The sequence below is a fragment of the Rattus norvegicus genome, chromosome 13, assembly GCF_036323735.1.
Source record: "Rattus norvegicus strain BN/NHsdMcwi chromosome 13, GRCr8, whole genome shotgun sequence".
Taxonomy (NCBI): domain Eukaryota; kingdom Metazoa; phylum Chordata; class Mammalia; order Rodentia; family Muridae; genus Rattus; species Rattus norvegicus.
The window spans coordinates 104971684-104987885 of NC_086031.1; the positions used below are offsets into that span (position 1 = coordinate 104971684).

Below are 16202 nucleotides of genomic sequence, written 5' to 3' on the forward strand. Positions count from 1 at the left end.
GGACTGAACCCAGGGCCTTGCGCTTGCTAGGCAAGCGCTCTACCACTGAGCTAAATCCCCAACCCCTAGCTGATACTTTTTAAGCGACCAAAACTGAGGTAGCCACACACTCAGCATTTTCTGAGCTAACGTTCTTTGGTAATGAACGGTTTGAGCTGCTAAGGGTTTGCTACCCATAACTGGAAGAGTCCAGTCTAACACAAAGCCCGAAAGAAGTGACTGGCCACAGAGGGTCCCTTGAACGGCAAGTGTTCATCTGTGAGCATGGAGAACAGAATGGGTATTCTCTGGGCCTACAGTCAGTCCTCTGAGCTCTGTGCCTCCAAACTGCCTTGTGCTGGCTCACTTCTGAGCCTGCCTGAGGAGAGAAATGAGCATGCTGGTGGAGACAGGAAATAGAGAAGCACAGGTGGACTTAAACAGCTTCAACTCTTACATTTCAGTCCTAATTTTACTGCTTTAAAATTCTTCTAGCCAGCTTCAAAATGGTGAAGATCTGAAAATCTCTCAATTAAGGCAATTTATTGAATTACAGTGTAAAGTATAATCTTTATCTTAGAATAAAAAAACTACAGAAATTTTCACATTAGAAAACTACCTAAATTTAATAGTGCTTTCACTAAAAAGATCTCCTTTCCAACAATTTCAAATGATGAACAAACAAAAAGAAGTATCAAAAAACTCACTGTGGCTAACGTTACGACCAAATCTCTGTGACAAGTAGGACTTACCCTTAAAAGCCCATAACAGAAGGAAGTGAAGGTGAAGCAGTTAGCAGAACTGATTGGGAAGAGGCAACTGTCAGGATCCAGCGCAGGACAGAGATAAGGGACACCCAGAAGGCACCCAGTGGCATCTGCAAAGCTAAACCTCCTCCCGTGGGAAGATGGGGAACACTGCCCAAGACCAGGCTAGTCAAGGCCAACTACTTTCCAAACACAGTCTGCACTGGGGATGCAGCTACAGCACAAGGCAAGAACAAGAGTGTGGCATGCCACACTGAAAGGAAGACCCAATTTATTACAAATAGTGCACTGATCCACACGTGTGTTTGTATGTGTGTGTGCACACGCATGTACACATGCGTGTACACATATGTACGAGCGTATGCCAAACAATCCATAGCCAAAATACTAGACGTAACAAACTGGATGTACTTCAAAGGCACTAGACAGACTGATGACTGAGCCTATGCTCACCAACAGTGAACCCACAAAGAACATTGTAATTCCATTTTAAGAAGAGCTTATCACAGTGTAACGCTTGTAGGAAGAAACTCCATCCAGAGCAAGACCCGAGGAGGAAGAAAGAAGGCAAAGCAAGCTTCTCCCCATCCAGAGAGAAGTTGAGCTCTGTCAAGAACGGACAGTGACAGAACTCACAGAGCCTAAGCAATACTGTCTAAATTCAAAGACAATAGTCTTTATTATAGAAATGCAAAATACCTAAGCGTATAGGGGGTACAAGGTGCCCCAGAATCAAAATTATACCAAAAAGAGAGAAACTTCAAAGAGCTTCATAATAAAAGACAAGGAGCCTCTGAGTTAAAAGGCATTAACTGTCTCAAAATGTTTTCTCCCAACCCAGGCGAAGTGGAACACACCTGTGACCCCAGCACTCACAAAGCAGAGACAGTGGTGCCACAGGTTCAAGACCAGCCTGCTCAGCATGGTGATTTCTTGGAAAACAAAGATCTGCATCAAAAAGCAAACATGGGCTGAAGAGATGGTCACGTGGGTATAATGCATGCCATGCAAGTGTGAGGACAATGGTGCCCACGTGCAACCCCAGCACACCTCTAGGGAAACAGGAGGTAGAGGTGAGAGAGCCCTGTTCACCAGGTAGCCATCAAGCCTAGAATCCACAGCAGTGAACAATATGGAAGCAAGGACCAATGCACAGGCAGGCACAAAAGCCCCCGGTTTCCTAGTGGCCACCTTTATGCTTGGCGTACTTCACACCAAAGTGAGCAGCAGGTGAAGCGCACAAGAAAGTGTGCCCATGGTGTAATGTTATGAGCACTAGGGGCAGAATAGGTAACTCAAAGGTTAGACTGAGATTTCCCATTTCCAAGTTGGTTCCCTACACAAACCCCACACTTCCTGCCTGTCCTGGCTGTCTATTTAAAGCAAACATGGTGGTCTACAGGGTTTCCAAATATGTGAGCACCTCTCGTTCAAGGGATGACTGGATCCCAGCCATTTTGCACAGCGCTTACGCAGGGAAGACTACGGGCACAGTGTAGCCCCATCTGCAAGGCCCAGGCAGTTCTAATACCAGCCTTTGGACACATGGCTGAGTTTAGAGCCGCCCAGTGACTCAGCCGTCACCTAGGAGTACATGAGTTCATAGCTCCTTCCAGGAAGAAGCAGAACAGCGAGGTGCTGAGCATCACAGTCTGACTGAACTAGCGAAGAGCTGGCCAGGCACACATCTCCAGGGCTGCTGTGCACTGTGGGAAAGGCTGGGTACTGTATTAGATCTTTGCCAGAGAGAAAATGGAAGAAAGTGAGTTGTGTCTCTAAGCCAAGTCATAACATTAGAGCCAGCTGCACTGGTGACAAACATCATCAGAGTTTCCAAAGGAAACACACACGTAAACAATAATCCTTTTCATTATAAATCTTCTTCACAATGTGTACTGGAGCTATGGAAGGAGAAGGGAATAAGGAGGAAAGGAGGAGGAGGGAGAAGGGGGAGGGGAGGGGAAGAAAATAGGAGGGAAATGGAGAGTAGGGAATGCAGGAAAGGGGGAGACGGGACAACAATGGCATTGCCACCAAGTCCCTGAAACAAATTTACCAAAACCTCCCCAAGACGTTTGTCACGCCGTGCCACAGACACACAGCAAGGCTGTGTCACTCAGCAGAGCCATCACAAACATGACCTAATGCACCATGGTATGTGGTCACACAAGTACACGGTGCTGCAGGATGACCCTCTAGATGGACAGAAGTGTGAAGGACAGGGAACAGGAGCCCGAACAGGAGTGAACATACAAAATCAAGGGCAGTGTGCAACGCCAAGGCCCTGTTGTGTCTCCACATCACAAAGGTCATGTGATCAGATGACAAGTTGGTGAGAGGTACCACAGCCAGGACACAGGGTCTGTATGAGGAAAAGCCTAGACTGAATCCCAGCTCAACTTCACTGCCCATGACCAACAGCAGCTGACCAACTCCTCCTAGATCTCAGTCCCCTCACCTGAAAGTGAGGGCCTGAGGTCACCTCAGGAGGCAGGAGTAAACCTGCCACTCTGGCAACCAGAACACAGCAGGTGAAGACAGCAGGACCGTCTGATTCCCAGGGGGACCACAGGTGGACACAGGAACAGTGCTTGTCATCTGGAAGATCCTGTATAACTTTATAACTATTATTTATAATAATAAATAATTATTCTTGCTAAAGTAGTGCCAAGATTTTCAGGTCAGTGTATCAAATATCTGCATCCTCTAAATTTCAGTGCTACTAAACAATGCCCAGTATGATTAGCTTGGATTCCACTTTGGCTTTCCTGAAAATTAAAAATAATGTAAGGAAATAATTGGTGCCATGACAGGCATTGAACACTTGACAGGCTGCTGCCCCTGCTGTCGCTGCCCCTGCTGCTGCTGCTGCTGCTGCTGCTGCTGCTGCTGCTGCTGCTGCTGCTGCTGATGCCCCTGCCGCTGCTGCTGCTGCCCCTGCTGTTGTTGCTGCTGCTGCCCCTGCCACTGCTGCTGCTGCCCCTGCCACTGCTGCCGCTGCTGCCCCTGCTGCTGCCCCTGCTGCTGCCCCTACTGCCGTAACACTTCATTGGTGCCTTTCCCATCCGTCTGCCATGCTGTGTTGCCCTAAGTGCCCCAGCAAGCCCACTCTTAGGACACAGTGGGACATGGAAGGACGGAATGGAGCAGACTGCCCATTCTTCACAAAGGTTCAAGTTGTTCCTGCAACCTTGACTTTTGCGCTTTCTCTTTTTAAATCCATAGCAACCTGAGAGTCTAGAAAACAGCACCTCTCCTTTTGAGAACCATCGCCAGCAGAGTCCAGTTCACAGAGGGTAAAGGCCCCTAGCAGAACCCAATTGTTGCTAATGGACAGAAGCGCGACACCATTGTGCTTGCATCTGGTCTCTGCTGTAAAAATGGCACTTCATAAGAAAAGCACCAGCGTTTCCACCAGCTCTACCACAACTGACAAGCTCCAGTTTTACAATGAGCAGCTCAGTAGACAGGCAAACTCTTCCAACCTGTGAGGACCACAGACAAGGCGTGCTGGCTTCTCTCTGAAAGACTTCTCCCTGGACGGCCAGAGGCCCAGAAACAACCATGCAGCATGTGAAGCCAAACCACAGTCATGAGAACTGCACAGGAAGAGGTAAGCTGTAGCTCTTTATTCGTAGGTGTTAGCAACTGCAAGACATGTCAATGGCACTTCTGCCATGTTCAACAAACTTACCCAAGGAGGCCTCTCTTCAGAGCATGAATGTCAAACCAAGCACTACTCGGAGACCTATTCTGCAAACGTAGGGACACAGGTCTGCAGTGTGGTGAGCATAGCACTTCTGCAGGGTCCTGGGACTGTGCACACTGCTCTGACGTCACAGTTTACATAATACCATGTGCAAAATTGGATGGAGCGAAACAGGCATTCTTCATAAAGAATCAGACAGACGGAAGCTGAATGAGAAAGCCTGGAATGTGGTAACTGTGGTCCCCATGGCTTGTCTGACAAGGCCACTGCATGGTGAGCAGAAATAAACCACTACAAGCAGTAGGTCAATCGCTTGCCTTCTGGACGGCACATTATCAGTGAGACCCCGTCAGGAGCAGGCAGGACTTCAGACAGAAACAGTTCCACAGCTCGCTGACTTTAGACAGCTGCTCGGAGAGCGTTCCAGCGTTTCTGGGATAACAACGCTGCTCTGCTCTCGTCGGCAGAGTAAGGACCGACTGAAGGAGGCTTTGTTACTCACTCGTCTGCATTCACACCCACAGTCACCGTCAAGCAATGATTTTTGTTTTTCTGGTGCCATCAAGTGGTAACACTATGGAGTGTCCTGATTAAGTACAAATACCCTCTAGACAGAAAGATGACAATGATGTGGTTCACCTATGCTAATTAAGGACAAAAGTGTTTTGGCAAGCTAGTAAACTGTGTTTGGAAAAAAGGAGGAGCATGGAAACGGATCTGCAGCTCATCCCATTGCAGCCCCGACCACGATGACGGTTGGGGAAAAGGACAGAAATGAAGAGGCCTTTACACAGAATTCCACATGCAAACCCCAATAGGCTATAAATGCCTGAAACACAAAATTGGCTAAAATGTCACCCACCAAGCAGAAGATGAAAAGTGAGGTTTCGTGGATTGAACGTGAGCATCAGTTACTTGAGAGTACATGTCACGGTCAAATGAACGTACCCGGCCACATCAGCAGGGTACCAGTGACTACCCAGGAAGGAAGGCAGCAGGCCCCAGGCCCTTCATTTGCACATACAGACGCCAGCAGCTTGGGGCCCCGGGCTCTGAAGCAGACAGTGACAGTGCAGCTAAGGATGGCAGTGGGACACCCTCTCTGCACTGCTCCTGAGATTCCTCAGCACCACAGCACAGAGTTTACTGAAGGCAACCCTACAGGACAGAGATCTGAGAGAAAAACAAGCAACTAAATCTTAAAAACTAGGAAGTTGGTGGGAAGTTAGCTCACGACCCCTCAGATAGGAAGCAGTTAGAAAGCACACACAGTCCAGACGGAGGAGGCTTCGCAGTGAACGCACACGGCTCTTCCAGAGGAGACCCAACAGCAGGCTGCTCACAGCCATCTCTACCTGCAGCTCCAGACGGATCTCTTGCTTCTACAGGCAAAGCACACTCACATACACATGCCTGCCCTCCCTCAGAACTAAAACTAAAATAAAAAGCAATGTTCTTAAACACACAAAGGTAAAAGGGGTCATTTTGAGGACTTGGGGTGCTAGGTAAATGACAAGGTATAAATGAAGGTTAAGAGGGAGAATCCAGGGCTGGAGAGATGGAGATGGCTCTTCCAGAGGATCCTGGTTCAGTTCCCAGCATCCATATGGCAGCTCACAACTGTCTGTAACTCTAATTCCAGGGGACCCAATGGCTTCTTTTGGTCTCCTCAGACATCAGGCTCTCACACAGGAGGTACTACACAGACAAACATACAGGCAAAACACTCAGATACATAAAATAAATAAATCCAAAAAAAAAAGTTTTTTAGGAAGAAATTCAGTCAAAATTCTTGATAAGCAGCAGCTTAGAAACATATACATATACAGATCAGGAGAAGGTTCTAGACTAACAGGACAGCAGGTGTACTGACAGGAAATACTACAGGAAAGAGTTAGATAAGAATACCAGCAGAAATAACTCTCCACAGTCCACTGAAGACAGTCACATCAGCCTTTGATAATTTCATCCTGTCCGAGAAGTCACATCACTAACTTTATTCTGTCCTTGTGATAAAAAGGAAAGCACAAAAATAAAGCCTACTGTACACACACATGCACACACACACACACGCACGCATGCACACACACACACGCACGCATGCACACGCACGCATGCACACACACACACGCACACACGCACGCACACACACATGCACACACACACGCACGCACACACACACACGCACACACGCACACACGCACACACGCACACACACACACACGCACGCACACACAGTAAGTTCTACTGAGAGACACTACATTATGCTCAGCTCAGCACGGTCCAGTCACTGGCATTAACTAGGTGAGGATGATAGTCACCCCAGCTGACAGAAAGCAGAGTGGTGGACAAACCAAGAGCTTCCCTTCTCCACTGATAGTAAACTCATGGGTAGTTCCCAAGAGTGCTCTTGGTGAACACTGATCAAGTCAAGAGAAAGACTGCCATTCCTGCAGCACCAGTGGGGACCCTGCTTTGGGAGATAATCCACTTTCGTAGGTGGCTCAGAGTGTTGAGCACCTGCAATGACGTCATTCACGTGGGCTTCTCATTTCCCCCTGAACACAGGAGAACACACACAGAGCTTTCAGGCACAGGAGAATAGACATTTATTTCTTTGCACCACATAAGCCATGCCAGGACACACGACTGTGGGCAACACCCTACCTTGTACACCTTCTAGGAGCAGATCAACACCCTTCCTGTAAAAGTCAGAAGCTGCTTCATAGTCATCTTCCTCCTCCTTCTTTAAGGCCAGTTTGATAAGTTCCCCTGCCTTCTCCAGGTAATCTCTCCTGCCAAGCCTTGGCTTTAAGCTGCTGGGGAAGAGGCTGCGGCTTTCCCGGTCTTCTGCTTTGCTTGGTTCAATGTCAGAAGCAACAGCCCCTACTGCCGAAGAATCCGCAGACACACTCAGACCAAAAGCTCTACTGGGAGAACCCTGACGGGAAGCCATTCCATCATCTACCTCGGCAAGAGAGTCCGCATCAACAGTGAGGGACAGGAGGTCACTGTCACTGGAGAAGCCTGAAATGAGGAACACAGGAGTCAAATGAGACTAGCAGTAGCCACAGGAGCACAGGTCACACATACTGCCATCCTCCCATAACTAACTCAGCAGGGCAGCTGTGGCCTGCTGGTGACTGGCAGCATCTAGCAGATTGTTTCAGCTTAGCCCATTTGATGTTGACAGTCTGTAACCCATGGCTGTCTAACATAACACATGACCATCTGTCTGTACCTCATGGTCATCCGTCTGTACCTCATGGTCATTCATTTATAACTCATGGTCATCCATCTATAAAGCATGGTCATTCATCTGTAACTCATGGTCATCTGTCTGTAACCCACAGTCATCTGTCTATACCTCATGGTCATCCATCTATAACTCATGGTCATCCATCTGTAACTCATGGTCATCCATCTATAACTCATGGTCATCTGTCTGTAACTCATGGCTGACTGCCTGTAACTCATGACTTTCTGTCTGTAACTCATGGTCATCTGTCTGTAACTCATGGCGACTGCCTGTAACCCATGACTATCTGTCTGTAACTCATCATGGTCATCCGTCTGTAACCCACGGTCATATGTCTGTACCTCATGGTCATCTGTTTATACCTCATAGTCATCCATCTGTAACTCATGGTCATCTGTCTGTAACCCATGGTCAACCATCTATAACTCATAGTCATCTGTCTTTACCTCATGGTCATCTGTCTATACCTCATGGTCATCCGTCTTTACCTCATGGTCATCTGTCTGTAACCCATGACTATCTGTCTGTACCTTGTGACCATCTACAGCCCCACTTCCAAGGGATACAACACTGTCTTCTAGCCTCTGAAGGTACCAGGGACACATTAACAGCTGCAGGCAAATACTCATACATGTAAGATAAAAATAAATCTTTTAGTCTGGTGTCACAGGGCCAGGCAGGGAGCAAGCTTGATATATCACAGTCTGGCACCATGGGACCAGACTCCCACCCAGTCCAACACCATGGGGCCTGAGTGCAGAGCAAACCTGCCAGATGCCACATAGGCCCAGGTGGGCAAACCACATTCCAGACAACCCCCACCTCATGCCACATGGCACAGGTAGGGCACAGCACTCCTGAGACTACTCCAGAGGTGACCCCAGACACCAGGAGTCTGGGCATCACTAAGATAAGCAAGTGAATTGGTGGAGAGATGGGAGAGAGAGAAGCAGAAGGACTGTACACAATGAAGAGAGGCAGAACTGGAGACTTGAAAGTACTGAGAAACTGCCTGATAAGAGCAGCCAGCAATGCCACCTACAGCCATGTCTTGGGCTGTGGCCCTGCAACAGTGGGGGTTTGTTACTACCAAAGGCCAGTAGGACCTTCCTAGACTGGGCTGCTGCCTGGGGCCGTGTTGATTTCTGAGAGCTATACAGAGACCCCACCCCTCGCCAGATGCAGAATCTGCACCTCACCCAGGAAGTGCAGTAGAACTGGCCCTGGGGGGCAAGCTGGCCCTGCCACTTCTATGCCATGCAACAGTGTGGGTGAGGGAGAGATGGCCCCTCACCTTTTGCCACCTAAAACAGGCAGGAAAGCTGGCCCTGCCCTTTACCTGCTGCAGCACTCAGGAGAGCAGACCCTGGATCTCCCCTGGGCAGCACAACAGAGTTGGCCTTGTGGAGGCCTGCTCTGGCTGGGAAATAGGTTGAAGTGGGACTCAGAATTGGATGAAAGCCCAAAGACTGGTGATCTTTTAACTCTATATCCTGGGACTGGAAGCTGACAGCTTCTGGAAACAACACTTTCTTGCTTATGCTATGGTTAAAAACCATCCACCTCTGAATGGGGGAACGGGGAAGAATTATGTAAAGAAGTGATTATTCTTGCTCCTTGTTCTTTACTACAGGTCCTTTGTTCAAAGTTCTTAACTCCTTATCATCCAGGAAAAGAAAGTCATGCCCACAGAAAGGGAAACTTTTACATAAGCAAATATGCACAGACAGACACACACACACTCATACTGGTCACGCCCAACCACCTGTCTCATCAACTCTACAAGTATTCATGCATATTTACATAAATATATCTATATATGTATATATATACATATCCGTGTGTATGTATGTGTGTCTGTGTGTGCGTGCATGCATGTGTGTGCGTGCATGCATGTGCATGCGTGCATGTGTGTCTGTGTGTCTGTATGTGTCTGTGTGTGTGTGTGCATGCGTGCGCGCATGTGTGTCTGTGCATGCATGTGCTGTGTCTGTGCATGCATGTGCGTGCGTGTATGCGTTTACATGCGTGCATGTGTGTCTGTATGTGTCTGTGTGCATGTGTGTGTGTGTGTGTTCGGTGGATGGAGCAAAGGACCCCACAAACAAGTTCCACTAAGCAAGTGCCAATGCAGAAAACACTCATTCTGGATGAAAAATAAGCTTCAACCTTTATTGCTCAGAGAAAGAAAAGGCTTCTACCTTTTTATTTCTGAAAGTTTAAAAAAAAAAAAAACCCAAGTAAGAAAAAAAAAAACCTCATCTTTATTGCTGAAAAAAAAAGCCTCATCTCTCCACTGGTGAAAAAAACACCTTTCCTTTTTATTGCTGAATGAGAGAATCTCTGTCCTTGTCAGGAGGAAGAAGCCTGCGTGCTTATCGTCGTCACTCTCAATGCACACACTTTCTCAGGAGAACAGACTGCATGGTCTTCGAGCATCTTCACATTCCAAAAGTTCACCATAAACCAAATAAGGAACTTCAGCAGGAATGTTCACAAGTGTTCTAACTAGACATTCATTATCCTGCACTAGCTCATTAAAAGTTTAAAACAATAATTCTTATATTATAAGTTAGCATGGTTTTGTCAAAAGGCAAATCATCTGCCTTGTATCTCATTAGTTTTGAAGTTTTGTATAGATAAATCTAGTCAATATTTTATTTTCTGTCCTTGCACCTACAATAAATTGTCTATTCCCAGCTTATGACCTTTAGATTTCAGATAATGGTTTTATAGCCTAGAAACAATGTTTTCCCTGATCGTAAATTTGTTCCAAGCCTGTTTTCTGTCCTAGTTCAATTAGCCCGTGACACGTGTAGGCTTACAGAACCCTAACTACAGCTTTCATACTATATAGCGGGCTCAAAATTGCTTGTATAAATTTAGGAATTCCATAGAAACATTATTAGGAATTATGAAATCATCAATTTGTCTATATAGCATTACTATAAGAGAGAACATCTTGATCAGAAGAAAATCTGCCCAATAGGGTGTGCTAATGCCTGCTAATTATTAAACTAACTTAATAATGACAGGAAAGGCATATCAGCAGCAAGAAGCAATCCTGAGATGAAATGTCTTTGGGCCTTACCTCTCAGAGCCCTCCCATTGCAGACCACACAAAACAATGGGCCATCTCTAGAAAGCCATTGGCATGACTTTTGCCTATCCTAAATGGCTCCTGACCTAGTCCTGCTTCTGGGGGTTGCAGGTGAGCACGTCCTAAGAGTATGAGAGTAGAGATGGAGGAGAGGCCATCCAGAGGCTGCGACACATGGGGCTCCAACCCATATGCACACACCAAACCCAATACAGATGTGGATGCCTGCAGCCAACCATCAGACTGAGCACCAGGACACCAATGGAGAAATTAGGGAAAGAACTGAAGGAACTGAAGGGGTTTGCAACCCCATAGGAAGAACAATAATATCAATCAGCCAGACCCCCCAGAGCTCCCAGGAACTAAACCAACAACCAAAGCGTACACATGGACAGACCCATGGCTCCAGCTGCATGTGTAGCAGAGGATGGGCCTTGTCAGGCATCAGTGGGAGGAGAAGTCCTTGGTCCTGTGAAGACTTGATGCCCCAGTGTAAGGGAATGCCAGGGCGGTGAGGCATGAGTGGGGCGGGGCGGGGGGAGAGCACCCTCATAAAGCAGGGGGTGGGGGAGATGGGTTAGGGGGCTTACAGAGGGGAAAGTGGGAAAGGGAATAACAATTTAAAAAAAGAAAGAGAAAAAGAGTATGGGAGCAGGAGAGCTGGCTCTGCTCACGCCACTGCAGCACTGAACTGGCAGCCTGGGCAGCACTGGACAGAGACTACTCTGGTAGTGTGGGTGTGGGGTGATGGTGGGCTGACCAGTAACCACCTAGGCCCAGATATAGGGCTTTGAGTTGACCCACCTCAACATCTACTCTACCTATAAACTGCTAGAGCACATAAAGGGGCCAGTCCTGCAGATCTAATGCTGCAGGATCTCCCTGACATAGGGCAGCAACAGGATAACTGAGAGGAGTCCTGGTGAGAATCCAGTATTGATGGTGGAGCAGAAGCCAGAGGCCTCAAATCAGACCAATGACTCACTGCAATGAGCATTTGACAATAAAGAAGTGACACAGAGCATACATTGTGAGACCATAATGACACACTACAGCTTCCACAGTGAGAATTTTTCCCATGGAGGGGTGTTCCAAGGGTGGGGCAGGTATAAAGAAATGGGGAGATGAGTGGAATTGGGGTGCATAATTTGAAATTCACAAAGAACCAATAAAAAGTTAAATAATAAATCTTTTGAAATAAAACATTGGAACTATCACACATTAACATTTTTATAAAAAGTAACTACAATCATCAAAACAAAAAGTATTTATTGGGAGAACGGTAACTTTGGTATTTTGCAAGTCTTGATGTCTGGCTGAACAGAACATGAGGCATTCTAAGGCCTGACTCTATGAACTGTCTGCTGTCAGCCTTGTGGTTGGAAGATGTTAGTAAAAGGGAAAGTGCTAGATGCCTGTGCCTGCTGTCTCACTGCCTTCCTTTTCTACTACTATCCTGGGGTGGGGGTTCCACAAACCCACAGCACTCACACGAGGTGAGAGGACAACTGTGTGGAGTCAGTTATTTCCTTCTGCCATGTGGGACCTGGGAACCAAACTCAAATTGTCAGGCTTGGCAGCAAACAACCCTACATGCAGAGCCATCTTATGAGACGTCTGTCTTTCTGTGTGACACCAAATCTCCACAGTGCTGCTTTCCTAAGACTGGCTGTGACGTGTGACACATAAATGCAAACAACGAAATCTGCAGGGTTCACGACTGGAAACCCATTGGTCAGCCTGAATCATTGATATCCACGGTTAGAGCCGAACAAAGCAATTATTTGTAAAATGTCAGTTCTCTGACTACCACAGATCTTCTACATATCAACCTCTTATTTCATTATTATGGAATAAAAATCACATTAGGAAACTGTCAAATTCAAAGTAACACAAAAGCCCTAGAGTGGGGAGGAAAACTCTTTCACTGGCAACAAATACCATGAGCTATTTTCCTTGAAGAGTCAGCTCATTTCATTTCAAGGAAAAACACAAGCACCAAACACACAAGCATGATGACAACTGTCTGTCTGCTACTGATTCAAGCAAAATGGCTTCCCATGAGCAAACAGCTCCTCAACTCAGTTGCCCCTCATATCCACCTTTCTAGTGCAGCATGGCGGCTTAGCAGGGAGGGTACTGTGATGCAGAGCAGAGGGAGCACTCTGACAGTGCTGCCTTTACCAGCGGCTGGTGTCACCACCCTCAACAGTTTGATCTCATCGCTTTCCCATGTGACATTCAGCACAGAGGTCAGCATCGGTGACTGTGTTACTAAAATGGCTTCCACACTGCGGATCCTTGGAGACCTTGGGAACACGTAGAGCTCTGGAATCCACTTGTCAAGCTGCTGATTCTATGAGACAAAACTGGAAGTCCCATCCCTGAAAAGTTCAGGTGCACACATGTGGAGATCTGCACGGCTGCTTCTGCTTGCTTTGATCTGGTGGGGTTTGGGGTGATTCTTGTTTTGTTTCTTTGATGATTCCAGGGATCAAACACAGGGCACCTCGTGCATGCCACATAAGCATTCAAGCACCGAGCACCATCTCCAGGCCAGAGCACCACTGAGTGCTTAATGCCAAGTTCTCAGAAAAGGGCATATAAAAGAGTTTTTATTTCCACAGGAGACAACACCAAGAATGAAAACTGCAGGTGGATCAGAGTACATGATTCTGAGATCAGGGCTCAGCAAACTCCGTGAAGAGCCAAAGAGTAAATACTTCAGGCCCTGCACCTCCATGACCTGTTGTAGCTATGCGACTCCATGCTGACCACCCTGGACAGGGGAGCATAGCTGCACTTCAGGAAGACTTTGTTGTAGACACTGAAACTTTAATTGCATGTTATGTCACATCATAAGTTGATAAATTCTTTGGGTTTTTCGACCATTTAAAAATGTAAAAACTGTTCTTGGTTCACAGACCATAGGAAAGCAGCCAGGAGCAGATACAGCCCATCAGCCACAGTTTGTCAGCCTGTGGCGGCCTCCAGTTGCTCACTTCCTACCAAACAGAGTAAGAACGTGTGAGCATCAGCCTAGCTGCATGAGCAAATCAGCTTTACACACGACTGTGGCACCTTGACAATACAGCCTTGATTTCTTTTGTTCTTTTTTTCTAGGATCTCTACAAGAGGCTACCCTATTCTCCAAAAGGAGCAGATTTCAATAAACCCACAGCTTCAAGTGAATGTCACTAGAGCATGGGGAACATCAGGTCAGTTCATGACACTCCAACACAGTCAAAATCTTTCTAGAACATGCATAAGTTACTCACCCACTAGTCTAAAAACTATGTAAACATTTTAGAAGTAATTTTAAAATAGTTATGAATGTCAATGCAAACTTATTTTCTTTAATGGTGCCGTTACCTAACTACCAAATTGAAATTAGTCAACGATCCAGCTGGAGGAGGATTGTACACGCCCCGAGGACTACAGAAGGGAAGCACCATGTCACCAAGCTTTGTTTTCTCCAGTGCCTCTCGCCTGAGCGATGATCCAATGCTCGTCTCATCTGCCTGCAGCTCCCGTTAGAATCCCACCTCCTCCACCTCACGGCTGTCTGAGGCTGTGCCTGACTCCCCTTTCCCACCAACACCGAAAGACAAGCAGGTGATTACAAAGGCTCGGTTTCTTGGCTTTTGACCACAAAACTCTAAGAACATAGTTACACTTCCTCCTGCTTTTATGACTTTATTTTATCAGCAAAGGTAATCAAAATCAGGCTGGCAAAAGGAGACCATCAGAAGTCACCTGGCAGGGAGGGGCCAGGGCTGTAACTCAGGTGACAGAGTGCTTCAGCTGGTACTGCCGGCCCACCACGCATGGAGCTCAGGGTTCGATTCCCAGCATTACACAAGCAGGCACGGGGGGCACAGCAGGTACAGTCAGCACTCAGGAGAAGGAAGCAGTGTGTTCAGAAGGTCAAGGTTACCCACTGCTACAGAATGAGTCTGAGGCCAACCTGGGCTATAGAGACCCTGTCTCAGCCATCATAAAGGCAAACAAAAAGTCTGCCAAAGAACACAGCAGGAAGACTGGGAGTCAGTAAAGCACTTGCCATATAACCTGAGCTTGACAAGTGTGGCCGTCCACACTGAGGAGGGGGAGAAGGTGGGTCTATGTAACTCTAGCCTACTAGCAAGCCCTAGGCCAGTGAGAGAACCTGTCTCAAAAGACAAGGTAGATGGTGCCTGAGGAATGACACCTGGGGCTGTCCTCTGACCCCCTACACACACACACACACACACACACACACACACACACACACACATATGCACACATGCACACACTCCCACAAATACCCACCCACCGGCAGTTAATCACAGATGACTGACAATACTGATCATCCAAAGTCTTATCCTTTGTTTCAAAGTGAAAAACCACTATAAACATTTTAGACTGAAACTTTCCAAAAAACAAGAAGTAGGTTAGGAAAATGTAACCCGACAGAGACCAATGAAAAAAACAAAAGGCTTGTAAATTTTAGGGACAATCTGGAAATCACAAATACCAAAGATTAAGTAATTTACAGCATACAAGCAGACCCATGTAGAAGAGGCTGGCCTAGAACTCCCTCCGTGCTGAGTAGGGATGAAGTCAACGCCCAAGCACGGCAATCCCTGAGAATGAGCCGCTCCCAAGCCACTGAACACCCAGTCACAGGGCTGGAGAGGGGCAAGGATGGGCGGGGGGGGGGGGGGGGGGTGATAGACACACAACGAGGACACACGCTTAGTGCTGCTGTTCAGGACACATACAAACCATGGACTGCAGAACAGTGCACAGTACAGCACCCTCTGAAAAACAGAAAAGGGCTGAAAAGATGCGCAGGGACTGAGAGCCTGTCCTCTGCGGACGGAGCCTAGCTCAGGTGTGTGCCTGGAAGCCCCTCAGACCTGGTGTCTCAAAGACTGCAAAGGAGATGCTGCTGTCCTTCAAGAGCAGGTTTGCTCGAAAATATAGGTAAAGATGTCACTCACAGAATAGAATCCTGAGTGGATCATCCAGCAGCACAGCCAAGGGATTCTTAGCTTAAACAGAACTGTGGATGGGTGAGACCCACACCCCTCCTTATCTCAGTCCTGTGGAAACCACACACTGCGGTACCTGAGAAGCCTGGCCCAGGCACCGCTCCTGCATCAAGGGCTCACTGGCTTCCACAGGTACTGGCTCCCTTCTCAAGGAAGTGCTCTCCAGCCGCCCAAAGAGACAAGCGCTTCAGTCCCTGGGGATCAAGTGGGCCTCACACAGGCCAGGCAAACACTACTGCTGAGCCTCTGCCACTAGGCTTGTCTGCCTTGCTACAGGCCCGCAGGCGGCCAACCACGGGCTGAAAGCTCTGAAAGTGCACACCAAAAGGAACCTTTCCTCCTTGTAAGTTGT

At 47.5% G+C, this 16202-nt stretch overlaps 1 protein-coding gene across 9 annotated transcripts in view; it reads right to left on the minus strand.

Moving 5' to 3' along the window:
- Rps6kc1 (ribosomal protein S6 kinase C1) overlaps positions 1–16202 on the minus strand; it is a 144195-nt gene that overhangs the window by 94388 nt on the left and 33605 nt on the right. For 8 of the 9 annotated variants that reach the window (XR_001840773.3, XM_039090578.2, NM_001415790.1 and 5 more), the window contains one exon: positions 7123–7482. The exons of the other annotated variant lie outside the window; for it this stretch is intronic. Coding sequence is in view for 7 of the 8 variants with exons in the window: in XM_039090578.2 (XP_038946506.1) it covers positions 7123–7482 (360 nt within the window). In the remaining variant the exon portion in view is untranslated. The remainder of the gene's footprint in view (positions 1–7122; positions 7483–16202) is intronic. 9 annotated transcript variants of the gene reach the window in all.